This window comes from Ursus americanus, chromosome 14 (assembly GCF_024610735.1).
Source record: "Ursus americanus isolate L20-20 chromosome 14, mUrsAme1.1.p, whole genome shotgun sequence".
Lineage (NCBI taxonomy): Eukaryota > Metazoa > Chordata > Mammalia > Carnivora > Ursidae > Ursus > Ursus americanus.
Genome location: NC_142140.1, coordinates 33,985,699 through 34,001,365, shown reverse-complemented (window position 1 = coordinate 34,001,365; position 15,667 = coordinate 33,985,699). Strand labels below are relative to the sequence as shown.

General features: G+C 42.3%; 1 protein-coding gene across 2 annotated transcripts in view; it reads right to left on the bottom strand.

Annotated features, from left to right (window-relative positions):
* Positions 1 to 15,667, bottom strand: part of ERC2 (ELKS/RAB6-interacting/CAST family member 2) — an 858,173-nt gene that overhangs the window by 181,384 nt on the left and 661,122 nt on the right. For both annotated transcript variants that reach the window (XM_087866956.1, XM_087866957.1), the window contains one exon: positions 1,635 to 1,769. In XM_087866956.1, the coding sequence (XP_087723082.1) occupies positions 1,635 to 1,769 (135 nt within the window). The remainder of the gene's footprint in view (positions 1 to 1,634; positions 1,770 to 15,667) is intronic.

The window sequence follows — 15,667 nt, the reverse complement described above, 5'->3', positions numbered from 1 at the left end:
TGGGCTCCAAATCCTTCTTTCTGCCTCTACAGTGCTCTCTGCTCCTATCTCTCAGGGGGAAAGCCCAGGGTGGCCTTCTAGCATCAATAAAACCTCACATTTAGCCCTCCTGGGAGACGGTCAAGGAGCAAAGGGCAGTGCGCCAAAAGGCAAGGACCAAGAACAAGAATGAAGATGTTAATTAGTAGGGTGCCAGGTATACTAGGATGGGTGAGTGCGGGGGAGGTAGTGGTGATGGCAAGGGATGAGATTTGAAAAAATAAAGCTAAATCAAAGCAAAACCACAGGCATACAAGATAATGACATGAAATTTATATCTCTCTCTACTTTGCTGATCGCTAAATTAAGAACCATTTCGAGAGCTAATAACATGAACTGGTGCCTTTCTGCACTTGGCTTCAGAAAACTAGATGTCCTATATGAACACCTGCAGTGTTGGGGTCTCTGAGGGCAAATGCTTCCTGGTACAAGAGTAGGGCAAAGCTGAGTGTCAGGGGCAGGGGGCCTCCTTGTTGGAGCTACTTCATGTACTGCTCCAGGAAGCACTTCTTATGTTGCATACTATATAAATGGCTCCCCCTGGAGTTGTACTCCTGGTAAAACATCTTGGAGACTTGCAATCTTAACTTCTCCCTTGGGATACTAGTGACATGAGGTGCATAGGAAACAGAGCCATCTGAAAAATATCTTAGGAGCATAATAAGCACCTCCTCCTCCTCCAACAAACAGTTAAACCTCTCTTCACACAGGTAATTCTAGTAAGCCCTTCCTCCCCCACATACCCAGAAATATACAACAAAGGCATTCACACTTATCCAGATGATTCTATTCCATTACCTATGGCCCCATCCCTTTTGAAATTTATTGTATAAGTTACACTAGGATCACACACACAAGAAGCTTATAATACAATAAAGGGAGGAAACACTGCTACTGTTGACTGTATTAACTTGCTAGTTTGCATTTAATTTCATAATTTCCATGACGTTCACCTTCAGGAGTTTTAATCCTACGCATTATCAATAGTTTTTATGTTTGGTAGGTGAATGCAAATATCATTGAAGACCGCAGGAGATTTTTGTTTTTGTCAATCCATCTTTTCACTTGCTTCACTTAGTCAAGGGAGAAGATAGCGTCCAAATCAAATAAACCAGACCCCTTGACTTCACCAGCTAAAATGCAAGCAAAACTGATTTCTCTTCATGTTGTTTTACCCCACCATTAATTTGCATCATTAAGGAATTTTCTAGGAAAGTGCTCAGCAAACTCAAGGCTTCTCTGGTTGCCAAGCTCATGGAAACAAAGTGCTTTCTCTTAAAACTATGAAAGAGACATTCCAAAGTAACCCACCATTAGATACTGAGCCAGCAATAGACTTCATATCTATGAAAATAGAAAGGAGGGGAGGAAAGAAAATGCATAACATAAACAAGAACAGACAAAACCTTAAAGAGGAAGGAGAAAGGAAAACATTTAGACTCCTTGAGTGATGGAAATAAATACCAAAGCTATTAGTTTCAGTTCAAAGGACGTATCACTTTATGCTGTTTATTATTTCTTGAGGATTATTTATTTTATCTTAAAATATCCAAAGGGTAAAAGGGGTCCTGGAGGTAAACGGCAATGAAACTGACCTGGTCGGGAGAGGGCCTGTGATTGGAGTGTTGCGACCTCCCAGGAGATCGGTGGTGGTGGTGATGGTGGTGATGGTGGTAATGGTGGTGGTCCTCATCGTAGTTGTCCGCCATCAGCTTCATTCTGTTCTGCGTCTGCGCAGAACAAAAACCAGAGAAGGCTCCATCAGGAACTGGAAGACCAGCCAAGAGGATTCAGGGCATAATTACAGTACCTATAGGGCTTCTTTTGTTTCTAGCCCAGAAGTTTTCGTTTTTCATCAAACTGAAACTCAATAAAGAATGCACCATGCCATTTGGTAAAAGAGGCTTTGTCACATCCTAGAAGCTACTATGTTCTTGGACCTACATGAAATGTAAGTGTACTCTCCCCCCCAACCATGTGATTTAAAAAGGGGAAAAAAAACGGACATATACCCAAAGGTGCTCTGTTTTACATTATCAAGCAATCACACAGATCCAGGTAAGCTTATAATCAGGAACTGCCAACAATCATGTCCTACATTCTAGAGCAAGCACGAGAAGGAAGCCCTGGACAAAAAAGATGGGACGCAGCTGGGTGGAGACACAAAACTACAGACAAGTAATGGTCTTGCGAGACAAAGCAGAGGAATCCACTCAAAAGCTGCCAAATGCAAAAGTAGCGATGGAGAAGGTTTGTTGCTCTGAAGGCTTCTAGGGAAAGGGCTCTCTATGGACAATTTACCTGATGGTGCCCTTTGTGGAAATTGAGCAAAAGGAGCAGAGTTGATGTGAAAGACCTGACTGCTATCATTTATGGCCCACTATGTTTGTCACATGAGTCAGCTAGGTGTCATGGTTTAAATTCCCAGGACAAACAACTGTATTGTTTTATTATGTAAAGCAAGAAACAGCAATGAGTTGACCCAACAGGATCACAGAATCTAGAAAAATGCCTAAAGACAAGGGGAAAAGGCAGATAAAAATATCCAGCCCAGAAAGCCAGGAAATGCAGAGAGCACACATGTGTATTTGGAGAGAAGACTAGATTCAAGTCCTGCTCTACCTCTTTGCTGGTTACGTGATCTTTTGAGAGTTAACTATTTGTAAGCTTCAATTTCCTGAACTATACAATGTGAGTAATGGTGCCTCTCTCCCTGGGGTCTCTGTGAGGAGCAAGGGATCCAATAGGCTTCAAGCGTTAGTTCAGGACCTGGCCCGTAATAGGCTTACCATAAAAAATCAAATGTTGTTATTATTATTATTATTATTTTTGCTCTGTTTACAGTAAGGAACCTCTCCTTATACATGTTGTTTCCTCTGCCTGCGGTACCTCCCCCAATCACCTTCCCTCACCTCGATCTTGTGTGTCTGGCTAATTCAGGATTTTTCCTCTAGGAGCCTTTTCCTGATCCCACCCCTGATGCCAGGACACGCACACCGCCTGCTGATTATCTCTCTGTAACCTCAGATCTATCTGTCCAACTGTTGGTAGACTTGAGGCTGCTTCTTTCACCTGCCTCTCCCCAGAATCTAACAGGGAGTAGTAGATGTAAATACACTGTGCATGCTGCCGCAATGAGGGGACTGAAAGAAAGCAGGGCCAGAATTTTGAGGAATGCTGCCATCCTACAGGCAACTGCACATTTGTTTTTAGCCAGGGAAGGTCACTGAGAGTTGAGGACATCTTATGAGTTGCCCTAACAATCCCACTGGTGGCTTGAGATGACAGAGAGCCATCACACTTCAAGAGAGCTGGAAACCAAAGGCTGGCAGAGCTTCCAACCTGTTGGAATTTTATTATGTAACAAACACCACTCTGATAATAATTCTGGACCTAGCACAGTATATTCTTGTAGTACAATCTAAATGGTCCCCAACACTTTCCTGGGAGGAACTATTACTCTCCTCTCTTGCAGCTGAAAATGAAGGCAGAGATTTCAGCCCCCAGAGTCTCCTTTTTTCCACAGAACATGGAGATTTCCTGGGTCTTCCAATTCTCAATTTCTAGCCTTTTCTCTTTGCCATGCTGCTGGCAGAAAAGGCAAACAGCTCATCAGGTGGAAATAGCTTTCCTATAGATGCTTTGGTTCTGCTAAGTTTTGGAAACACTTCACATCCCAATCTTATCTGTCAGAGGATGTCCCATAATGTACTCCATTTTGAGAAATGTGTACAATATTTGAAAGTCCTCACAGTGGGTGTAAAAAATGCGTGCATGTGGATAAAAACAATAAAAATGGAGAGAAAGATCCACCTAACAATTAAATAAAAAATCCCAGGCAACCTTTGGCAGATGATAGCATTTTCATCCTTCTCCCGACCATTTAAAGCGTCAGAAGACCCAATGGACAAGTTACAGCTTTTGAGAAAGAGCAGGTCATCGGAGCTGTTGCCGACCAAGTACTGAGAGTCCCCTCACTCAGCCCGCCCTTTTACAAAAGATTCTGAATTCAGTGTTCACACTTAAAACTCCAGTATTGTCAGGAGTCTGTACATTTGAACTCATGAACTAATAAATCTGAAATTGTTTCTTCTAATAGAACTCGGAGAGCCTGAAGGGAGCTGTAAGACCTGCTATGGTCAAGAAGGAAGGGGCTCACCCAAGACTGAACGATGAAGCCTAAATGAACAAATAAAAACTCTGCTATTGTAAACGTCGTAATGTCCTTATCCTTTGGGGAAGCTCCTGTGATTTTATGAGATTATTTTCTTACCAGCAACAAGCCTAAAGTTCCCTACCTTTGAACTGTATCCCATAAAAGAATGTACAAGCTAAACAAGATGCTATATGCAGTCCTAAATGTGTCTGCTGAAATGAGGTGTTGGAGAATAGGCATGTCATGGGATAAAGACTGTAAATGAATGATGTCATCTTTCCAATTTGGTGCTGAAATATAAATAAACCATGTTGTTCATGTGAATACCAGATCTGGTGGAAATGTACACATAGCAATTGTGAGCGGAAGAGGCTTCTTTTGATTAGTCTGGACTGGAAGAGAAGAGTGTGAAACAGAGATGAATAATGAGAGTTTGGCCTGATACTCTAGACCATTTTTATTTATCTTGCTTATAACATATCCCCTAAACTGTGACCGATTTCTTACAGGCTGGTTGCTAGTTTTCCCTTCTCTAAAAAAATTTGACCAATTTAGCCCGCTTAATGGTCAAATTGAAAATGGATCGCTCTTAATTTTTTTTTTAATCTAGATTACCAATTCTCATCCCCACCCAATTATATTGGTTTCCTAACATACCAAGAATGGTCTGGAAGGATAAGAAGCCATGAGTAATACTCCTTGAAGATTGATGGAAGAAAAACTGCAGAAATTTGTAACAAGGATAGCATTTGTTCAACTAACTCCAGACACGCTGACCAGGTGACTCCATGTGCAATGGTTCATATCCCTGTAATTGACAGATACACAAGGTGCCCACCACAAAGTCTTAACCAGCAATTTTTCTGGGCAGTCATAACTGGAGTCCCAGGAAAACTAATATGGAGTTCGAAAGAGGGAGAGCTTTCCACAGCACTACACTTGGGAACTCATGGACTCACTTAGCAATGTGCTGAAGCCCATTTTTATTTCCTTTTCAGTATCTACCAAACTGCTGACCTGACACTTTTGCCTTTGGCTAACTGTGTTATATTCATTTTACTACATTATGTCATGACTGCTGAGACATCTCTAATCAGATTTCATTTTCCACTTCCTCTTTCTTCCAGGCGCCACCTTATTTCTCTAGGGTGAAAGACTCCTCTTACAGTTCTCACACCACACTCCTGCCTCCCACTGAACAAAATCTATAGCCAGGGTGACATCAGACCCCTGTTAGTCCCTGACTTCAGGCTCCTCAGAGACTCCTGACTACCTTCAGGAAAAGAGCCCCAGCTCCTCCACAGCTTACAAAGCTCTTACAGGGCAACTGCTTGCTGTTCACCTCCCCACCTCACCTCTCATGCTCCTTGTCCCCAGCCCTGGGATGTGCTAGTTTCTGTTCCTGCCATATTCTTCATCCTCTCTCCTTTCACCCAAGTTATACCCATTTTTAGCTTCAACACTGTCACTTCCAGAAATGCCTTCCCTAAGCCTGCCTCAGAAGGGATTAGGTGCTCTCCCACTGTCTTCCCCAGGATCATGTACCCACCTCCCAGCAAGCCCCCTTCCATCACAACACTTACCCCAATGAATTGTACATAAGTACGTGCTTCCTTGGCTTTCTCTACCACTAGGCTGAAATCCTCTGAGGGAAGCACTATGTCTGAATCACCCTTGTACTCACCACCTGCACAGAGTCTGGTGTATAAGTAGTAAGTAAATATGTGTCAAATCAATGTATGGATGTGTGAAGGAATGAATAGAATGGGTATAGACTACTTTAGAACAGATGAAAGGGAAAAGTACATAATAAGCTTCTATGATAAGCCAGTTGAGTATATAATTCTTCATTTGATAGTTGAACTCTTCCTATTATAGATTTGTTTTTGGTTGCTGTTCTTGGGAGTGGGATAGCAGGTTAAATGCATAGTTTTGGCGCTGTTGGAAAAGTTGAATTGCTTTTCTTCAAGATATATTCCATTCTTTAGTACAATGGACCTGGTGAAATGCTCCATATCCCTGGTTACTTACCTCATTAAGAATAAAAGGTTTGGTGGTGTTATGGGATTCATTTCCTTACTATCCCCTAGCCTTTAGAAGAGCAGGGGCCTTTGGAATACTTTTGTTAGCACCAAAAGTCAACCATGGAAAACTGAAACTTTATCCATTAACTAAAATCCCTGATGAACACCATCTGTGAAAAGGTGCCATATACTCCATCTCTTTGACATTTCTGAAGAGTTTATCCAAGGAGCTCTTGAAACAAAATGAAAATCCTTGATTGACTAGTAATAGACTCAATAGCTTAATGGCAATATGTAGCTATAAAAGTGTAATATTAAAACTGCCTTTAAAAATATTTTAGCAAGGTGGCAATAATGAACTATGCTTTGATCAGTCATCTGGATCAAGTTAACAATAAAACCTTCATGAATATGGTTTAAATAAGAAAAAAATATAATAAGATTTGTTGCTATGGGATATGGAGATAATACCATACAATAGCAATTACACTTTCTTCTATCAGGGTTTCTTTTCTCCCTCTTTCCTGCCAGGGAAATCTGAAATAGTCCAGAACTCTTCTACTGGTCTTGTTTCTGCCAAATCAGAGCAAGGTCAACAGTTCTTGTCTCGGGCAAAAGATGGAGAAACCAGACAACAACTGGACAGTGAGGAGGAGAGGGATTTCCTGTACATCCACCAGGCTCACGTGGCAATGAATCATAACTGAGTGGGGTCTGGGTTCCAATGCTTGGGTCACTCTTGAGGACAAAATGAAGCAGGAAGATGAAGAAGCTATTAGGGGAGTATGCTGCATTGGAGAACTTTATGGGATTAAGTAAGAATCAATGATGGAAAGGCTTCCACTCTGGACATTGCACAGAAATTCATTCAAAACTTATCAAACTTCTGTAACCCTAAAGACAAGAACAATGATGTGCCAGGCTAAATGTTTGACTCGTATGCTTTTGTTGACTCCCTGCTTTTGAGAAAGCTATTCTTATGAGCCTTCTTTTACAGATGAGAAAACCAAGCCCACGATTGCTCAGTTGGTGAGTGGCGGAAAAGGACTGAAACTCAGGTTTCTGACTCCAGAGTCCTACAGTAGTGATGTGAAGGATAAGGGCTCATGCCAGAGACTGGGGACAAAGCAAAGATAAACAAGACATGAGGAATTAAAGGACTCACTATGACACAGTATGGGAATGAAAATAAAAGTGAAGGGATTGTTCACATAAATGCCCGGAGGCAGGAAAAATCCCTTCCAGCTGAGGGCAAGGGCACAAATAAGGGTCCAAGGGTCAGATGCCTTGAGCTAAGACTTAAAAGTTGGCATGGGTATGGGTAAAACGAAGAGTAGGCTGGGGAGATTCCATAGTAAATTCACCTTGAGAGGAAAAATAGATCAATAGGGGAACTGGAATCCAGGCTGTGAGGAATATGTGTGTGTGTGCAAATATGTGTGTGTGTTGCTTTCTTCATTTCTGTATTGGATGTGGGGAGAGCAGGAAACATATTTGAGATGATACTTCATTATCTCATTTTTCAAAAGACCTTATCAACTTGGGACATTTTAGAAGGAATTTAAGACAGAGCCATAGTCATATGCTCACACATGTCCAACTAGGATATCTCTGGGAAAACGGGCCAGGCTCTGGACATCTCTGTATTTACAACCGTCTACACAATTGCTACAACATCAGTCCTGCCTTGAAAACTGATCTGATAGCCTCAAACTCATTCAACTGATCAGTCCTTCCTGCCAACCATCTGCCTCCCAACTTTGTTGAAGGCCCTTCCTCAGTCTTTATTTATAAACGGAAAAGTAGTAGGTCACTATGGAAAGTTTAGAAGCTATTTTTGTTATCTACTCATTACCCTGATTTTATTTTATTTTTAATTATTAAAGAGAATGTCAGTGCCCCTCCCATATCCTCTTGTTCTACCCTAGAAGTCACATGCAGCTTGAATGGACAGTCCTGGATGTGCTGCTGTCTTCACACCTCAAATCCATGTACCTCTCTGCCTAAGGTCTTCCTCTGGCCACAGGTGCAGGTTTGGACAGGGAACAGTGTAGACCAGAGTGTGGAGAGCTCACACCCTCAGGATAATGCTCCATCTATGAGGGAGGAAGGAGGTGAGGCATAAGTAACTAGTGTCCCAGTCCTTTGGTGGGACTGCCCTACGGTGTGTTTCAGAATCTCTCAGTAGGTCCCTAGCAGAGTGCAACCCTGGCTGATCATGGCAGGAAAGCACACATTAATGCACCTTTATTGACATTTTCACTTCCCTGTCTTACTTCTCAATTTTCTCATGTTTCTTGGGATCACCTCCCAAATATACTACCTGCACCAAATCTTTGTCTCTGGGTCTGCTTTTGTGAGAATTCCAGCAAATGATTAATAAGCCTATGTCTGTCTAACTTTTGCACAGGACTAACATTCTGGTGACTACCATGCCTTTATATGGACAGCTCTTGAGATTTCTCATCACCTGCGGAGATAGAGCTCTCGTCTTTCTTAGGGGAGTAACACAGGTTTGGCACTAATTCTGCTTCTGCCAAATATTCAGTCTGAGAATCAGGCTGAATTATTTTTCCATGAGCCTCAATTCCTGAATCTATAAAATGGGCAAGAGAGGGAAGGGTATCTTTAGCATGAACAAAACTTCACGTGGATTGATGCTGGTCTACTGTTCTTATTGTACATTTATGTCTTGCTGTACATTTTGCAGTTTCTCTTTCTTTTTTCCTTCTAAAATCAAGGGAGGGAAATTATTCTGGTAAACTACTTACTGCTGCCACCTTAGGAACCTGAGGAATTCCTGCATGGGTTGTGGATAATGCTTGTAGGGAAAGCATGCTTGCCTCTGTTCTACTCTCAGCCACTGAAGCCCATGGGGGGAATATTATCTCCAGAGAAAGAGTTCTATGTGCTCTGCTGATAATGGGGAGGTTAGGATCCTTCACAGTGGGAGAAAAAGGCCAGCGTTGTGAGATGGAGCCACCTGTAAATATCAGTGACAACAACTAATGCTTACCTTGGCCTGCTGTGTGCCAAGCACAGCACTTGGCTCTTGTCACCTAATTTGGTCAGTTACACCAACAGTGATGTAGGCTGGAGGTGGGGGGCATATTCAAAATAGCTGCTATGAGAGGGGCACAAACCTGTAAAAACCGAGTGACTCAAGTGTGCAAATGACCTGGATATCAGTCCTGGTAGAGGCTATTACTACCCCCACTTTACAGATGAAGAAATGGATGTTTATTTTTATTTTTTTAAGATTCATTTATGTTTAGAGAGAGAGTGAGCGTGGGGGCGGGGGTTAGGGGGAGAGGGAGAGAATCTCAAGCAGATGCCCTGCTGAGCACAAGTCTGTTGTGGGGCTCAATCTGATGACCCTGAGATCATGACCTGAGCCAAAATCAAGAGTTGGATGCTTGGGGCGCCTGGGTGGCACAGTGGTTAAGCATCTGCCTTCGGCTCAGGGCGTGATCCCAGCGTTCTGGGATTGAGCCCCACATCAGGCTCCTCCGCTAGGAGCCTGCTTCTTCCTCTCCCACTCCCCCTGCTTGTGTTCCCTCTCTCGCTGGCTGTCTCTATCTCTGTCGAATAAATAAATAAAATCTTAAAAAAAAAAAAAAAAGAGTTGGATGCTTAACCAACTGAGCCACCCAGGTGCCCAGAAACTGAGGTTTAGAAAGACTAAGAAGCTTACCCAATATCACACAACTAGTAGATTTGGGATTATAATTCCAGAACCTTCAATGCAACTACTGTACCGTACTGCTCAGATCCATAAAGACTGACCCCTATATTAAAAAAAAATTAAGATTGATCTGGGAATGGGCTCTGACTTTCTGGACATTGACCTCAGAGCCGAGAAGAAAAGCAGTTCACTTTTGATTTTAAAGTTCTCTGAAAAGAATGAAACTCAGGCATACTATAAAATCTTGATCGAGCTTCAAAGGAGTCCATGTTGCTGACTAACCCTAATATAAATTCAAAGTCATTATCCGCGATCCATAACTTTTAATGCTTCAACTAAGACGGTTTTGAAGCTAGGCTAACATATTAGCAACTGCAGACAACCAAGGAATTTCTAACATCCTGAGCACCGTTGGAGGTGGTGGGGTCTGGGGGAAGGGGAAGGCCGTAGAAGTTTCCACCACAAAGTTACTTAGTTAAGCACAGGTCTGTTTAATTAAGTAGTGGGCAGCACATGCTATACTTAGCTTTTAAACACTTGTAAAGTCCTCTTCATTCATTTATCTTACTTGTCACTGACAAGCTCTTCAAGGACTGTAACAGTATGCAGAGCATGAAGAGCCTGGGTAAACAACGCATATTTTATGTGGAATCTAAACTGTTTCAACTCAGAGAGTCAATAGAGGGTCTCTGAAAAAAAAAAAAAAAATCCAGACTGTCCTGCTAACTAAGGATGCATTCTGTGCATCGTCTATTATGAATTTCTTTAGAAAGTGAGTTTCAAAATCAATTGCCAATTTTTTAACTAAAAAGAAAAAAGGGGGGGCAGAAAGGAAGGAAAGAAGGGAGAGAGGAAAGGAGGAAGGAAGAAAAGGGAGAGAGAGAAGAAGGAGAGAGAGAAGACAGAGGAAAAAGGAAAAGAAAGGAGGAAGAAGGGAACAGAGGAGGTTATTTGCAGGCATTGGGATTCAGACACTAAAACTGTGCTGACAAGGGAGGTCAAGGTCTTCATTCAATTCATAGAGTCAACAAATATTTATTATCACTGGCCTAGGCAGAACTGACATCACCACATCTTCTCCTAAACTAATGAATTAAGAAAGAAAGAAAGAAAGAAAGAAAGAAAGAAAGAAAGAAAGAAAGAAAGAAAGAAAGAAAGAAAGAAAGAAGATAAAACCCACCCCAGGGTCTGGCCTAACAGAATTGGCCGATAGACTGGAAACTGACAGTGAGCGACTATTCAAAGAACTTGAAGGGCTTGAGTAATCCAGCAGCACCTCAACAAGGGACAGAGAGTCAGTCTTACACGTTGAGGGCTAAGAAGACAAGTGTCCACATACCTGCAGATGTACAAGAAGATTCACAGGGAGTAAATGGACTTTTTAATAGTCATGGATTTACTTTAAAAGGTATTTAGATAAATTATAACAAGCACATCAAACACAGAATTCATACACATTCTATCATAAGACGTGGAAAACATTGTGAAAGTGGTTCTCAAAATGAAGCTTGAGACACCCCCATCCGAAGGACAGAGCAAAGCAGCTGACAGTGGATTGGGTTGCAGACAGCAGAATCTAGGAATTCGGAGTAGCCCAGGGAGAATGACTGCATCCCCAAGAACTGTCAGAGGACAGGAGGACATTCTCCTCCAGGGGCTATTGACCTCGACGCAGAAATGGGAGCAAATGAAATCTGGACCTGCCCCCAGTTCTGAAGCTAAGCGGAGGGGCATAAACCCAAGACCTCCTCTGCACCTCACCCCCTTCAAAACAAAACAAATGACAACAAAAGGGGGAGAAAGGGAGGGTGTGAGCAACGCAAAACATGTGGTGGGGCTGCTGGCCGCGCTGCACACAGGGAGAGCCCCGGGGAGGGGCGGTGAGACCAGAGCAGAGGTTTGGCAGGGCGCAGGGCCCTGGCAGCCAGAGAGCAGGAGGAAGACAGGGAGAGCCAGCTCAGGCTCTGGACTGAGAACAAACCCCTCTCCCCAGCTGCTCTCACACTTGGGTAAAACAACTGGAGAAAATGTAAACACGCTCATTAGTAGTTTTCCAATCAGTTGGAAAACAAATGAGAAGAGAGAAATGGCAGTGGAGTGTCCCAAATACCAAATCTATGAAACATTCCCTCTGGCGTTTATCTTCTCACTGGGTTGCTCGCTGTTTGGATTTCAGTGCCCTTACTAGCTTTATATGGGATATGCAGAACTCACCCTAGCTAGGACCAATTTACTTCTACGTGGAAAAAAGAGTCTGAGTCAAATATTCCACTCCGCGTAGGTCTCTGTGGACGCCCCCCACCCAGGGACACGCAGACACTAGATCGGCATATCATTCGCGGGTCCTGTCACACGCTCCTCGAGCTGATATTCCCTTAGCATGCAAAAATGAAAACTCATCCATTACCATCACCTCTTCTCCTGTGAAAAATTATTCCCAAAGAAGAGGCGAAGTAGAACTCCTGGATTTGTGGATCTGACAGAAATCCAATTTCCAGAAAGGATGGAATTACGTTCTGATTTCATCTGGAGATGCCTGGTGTGCTGAATCGTGTTTCCCCCACCCCCAGCCCCCAATACATTAGATTAAATTCATCAAATGGAGGCATTTTGAAAATCATTTTCTCTTAGTCACCTGTTTAGGGTAGAATCCAAAAAGCCTGATTTTCTATCATCCTGAAGTTGAAATAGCATAAGGAGAAAATAGCCAAATGTACTTAAACTTGGATCCAAACAGAAGCCAATATTAAAGTATATAACTAATGCTTCTTCAGAGCACTTGGAGAAGGTGGGTAATCCGAAAGTTGAGGTGATCTTCTCTATGATTCTTGAGAATTTCAGAAGCTATCTCAAATACCTCTCCTACAAATGAATAATCCAATTCATGCAGTGTTAGTGCTAGGGCACACCTTAAATTAATGAATCCAAGTTTACTATTTTACTGAAGGACAGACTGAGGCTCCAAAAGGTTGAAGTTAGTCACAAACCCAGGACAATGCCCTAGAATACTCGACTCCTGGCCCCAGGCCCTTCCTCTGCCCCTGGCTGCCTTCCCATTTGATTTGCATGTGTAGACAAGTCCACCATGCCCATGACCAGTAACACCACAGGACCACCTTATGTCTTTCGTTTTGCATTCCAAAGTACTATGGTATTAATTTCCATTCTTGTAGTCTGAACAGCATCAAACACCTAATCATTCTGGTCTCAATGTCTACAGATAGGTTAAGGAATTTTCCATTTTCTTTGAGATATGAGTCTTAGTTCTCTAGCAGAACTACTGATTTAGCTTTATAATTTCTTCTTTTTTATAGCATCTATTAGTTTTTTATTATATAAAGCATATATACTAGCTATGAAAAATTAAATAGTACAAAAGTCTTTATGAAAAGAAAAATAATATTCCCTCTCTGCCTACCCCAATATCCATTCCCACTGTTAAGGTTTTTTGCCAGTTTTATCAGACAATTTTTATGCATAATGCAAGCACAGACACTTGCACATACCTTTTAAAAGTAAAATGCCCAATATCTCTTGGCTATCCTTCCATATCAAGATCATGTAGAGTGACCTCATTTCTAATGGTTACATTATTCCATTCCATGCATGTACTTTTATTTACCAATCTTATTGATACAGAACTCTTTTTTTATTTTATTACTAAAATAGCAGGCAGAACTCTTTTTTTATTTTGTTCAAAGTTGTATCCCAAGCACCTAAAACATTGCCTGGCACACAGTGGACACACAGTAAATGTTTGTTGAATGAGTAAATGAATAAATAAGTGAATGACTGAATAATTGAATGAATGAGGGACATTTGCATAATTTCCAGTTTTTCATTATTTCAACAGTGCTTTATTATTTTTTTAAATATTTTATTTATTTATTTGACAGAGAGAGAGATAGTGAGAGAGGGAACACAGAGGGGGGGTGGGAGAGGAAGGAACAGGCTTCCCACTGAGCAGGGAGCCCGATGTGGGGCTCGATCCCAGGACCCAGAGCAAAGGCAGACTCGACTGAGTCACCTAGACACCCCTCAACAATGCTTTAAAGAATACTTTTGGAGTGGCGCCTGGGTGGTGCAGTTGGTTGAGCATCTGACTCCTGGTTTCAGCTCAGGTTGTCAGGGTCCTGTGATCTCAGGGTCCTGAGATCCAGGCCTGGTCAGGATCCATGCTGAGCGGGGAATCTGATTGAGTTTCTTTCTCCCTCTCGCTCTGCCCCTCCCACTCGTGCTCTCTCTCTCTCTCTCTCTCTCTCTTTCAGACAAATAAATCTTAAAGAAAACAACAACAAAAAAAACTTTTCCAAAAGGACAGTTTTGCCTGTCCTCATGTGCTTGTTCTCAACAAGGATGGATGCCGAAACAGCTTATAAAAGCTGTTTCTATAATGTGCTAGGACAAGAGATTCAGGAGAGATCCCTAGAATAGGGTATACACATTTTAAACTTTCCAGTCCTGCATCAGGCTCCTTGCTCAGCAGGGAGCCTGCTTCTCCCTCTCCCTCTGCCCCTCCCCCTGCGTGTGCACTCTCTCTCTCTGACAAATAAATAAATAAATAAAATCTTTAAAAAAAAAGTTATCACCAAATTTCCCTTCAGAAATATTGGCCAACTTCCAGTCTGTGCCTCTTTCCCCAGACTGTGCCAATACTGAGTCTCTTCAAACTCTCATCTCCAAAAATCTGACACATGAAAATTTCATATTTCAGATTTCATATTTCCTTAATTATAATTTGAGGCTGAGCATCTTTTCATACATTTATTGGCTGTTTCTATTTCACTATCTGTGAGCCTCCTTTTACATCCCTTTGTAGGGTTGGGGAACTTTTTTCTTATTGGTTATGAAAATAATTACATATATAAACATATAGTGAGAGCTCCTTTCAGAAAGACAAGAACCTAAGTAAAAATGGGAAGAAAGCAAGTACAAGCAGGGTATGTGAAGAAAGGGAAATGTGCACAGACAGCCTGGATTTGAGGATGCCAGGGAACCTCTGATTATCGGAACACATCGGCATCTGGAATGTTCACTTGAGCAGGAGAGAAAAGGGGGAAGTCTTAGCCAGTTGGTGTGCTGGGGTGCAAAGCTGGCCCCGTTCCCTCTATGCCACATCCCCAGCAGGCAGGCGGTGGTTATAGGTGGAACATTAGCAGGAGTCCTAGTGTGAGCAGTTAATATGGTGCTTCACTTCTCTGCAATAAGTTTGTGGGTTTCTTCAAAGTCTGGGCCATCCAGGGGAGAGTACAGGGCACGTAAATGCCACTCACCATGCATGTGTTGGTGGGAAGAATCTAATACAACTTTCTTCCCCAAACAGGAATTCCCTGTGTAGAAGTCCTGGTGGATGCATTACCTAGCCGTGGGAAACACAATACCTTATGAGAGAATATATTAAATGGCTTAAGGGGGATGTCCTCCCTCCCCCGTGCCTGAAATATTTTGAGCTTTTTGGCTGCAGATTCAGTCCACTTGTCCTAATTCTACTTTTTGGGAGGGGGCCCAGGTCTTTAGACATTTCAATATAGTTATGTCTGCTATCTCTAGCTTACCTAGCCTGATCATTCTTTGTCTTCTCTACTGACCATTCTCTACTTCTTCTTGTCTCCTCTCTGTAACCCATCATACAAGGGGTCATTACAGTGTGTCAGGACTCCTCTTGGAGAATAAGACCCTGAACAGAGTCTGAATAATCCAAGTCTTCACACGTGTCCTTAACCTGCGCTAAACACTATTTTAAAATAATTAGTACACTCCCAT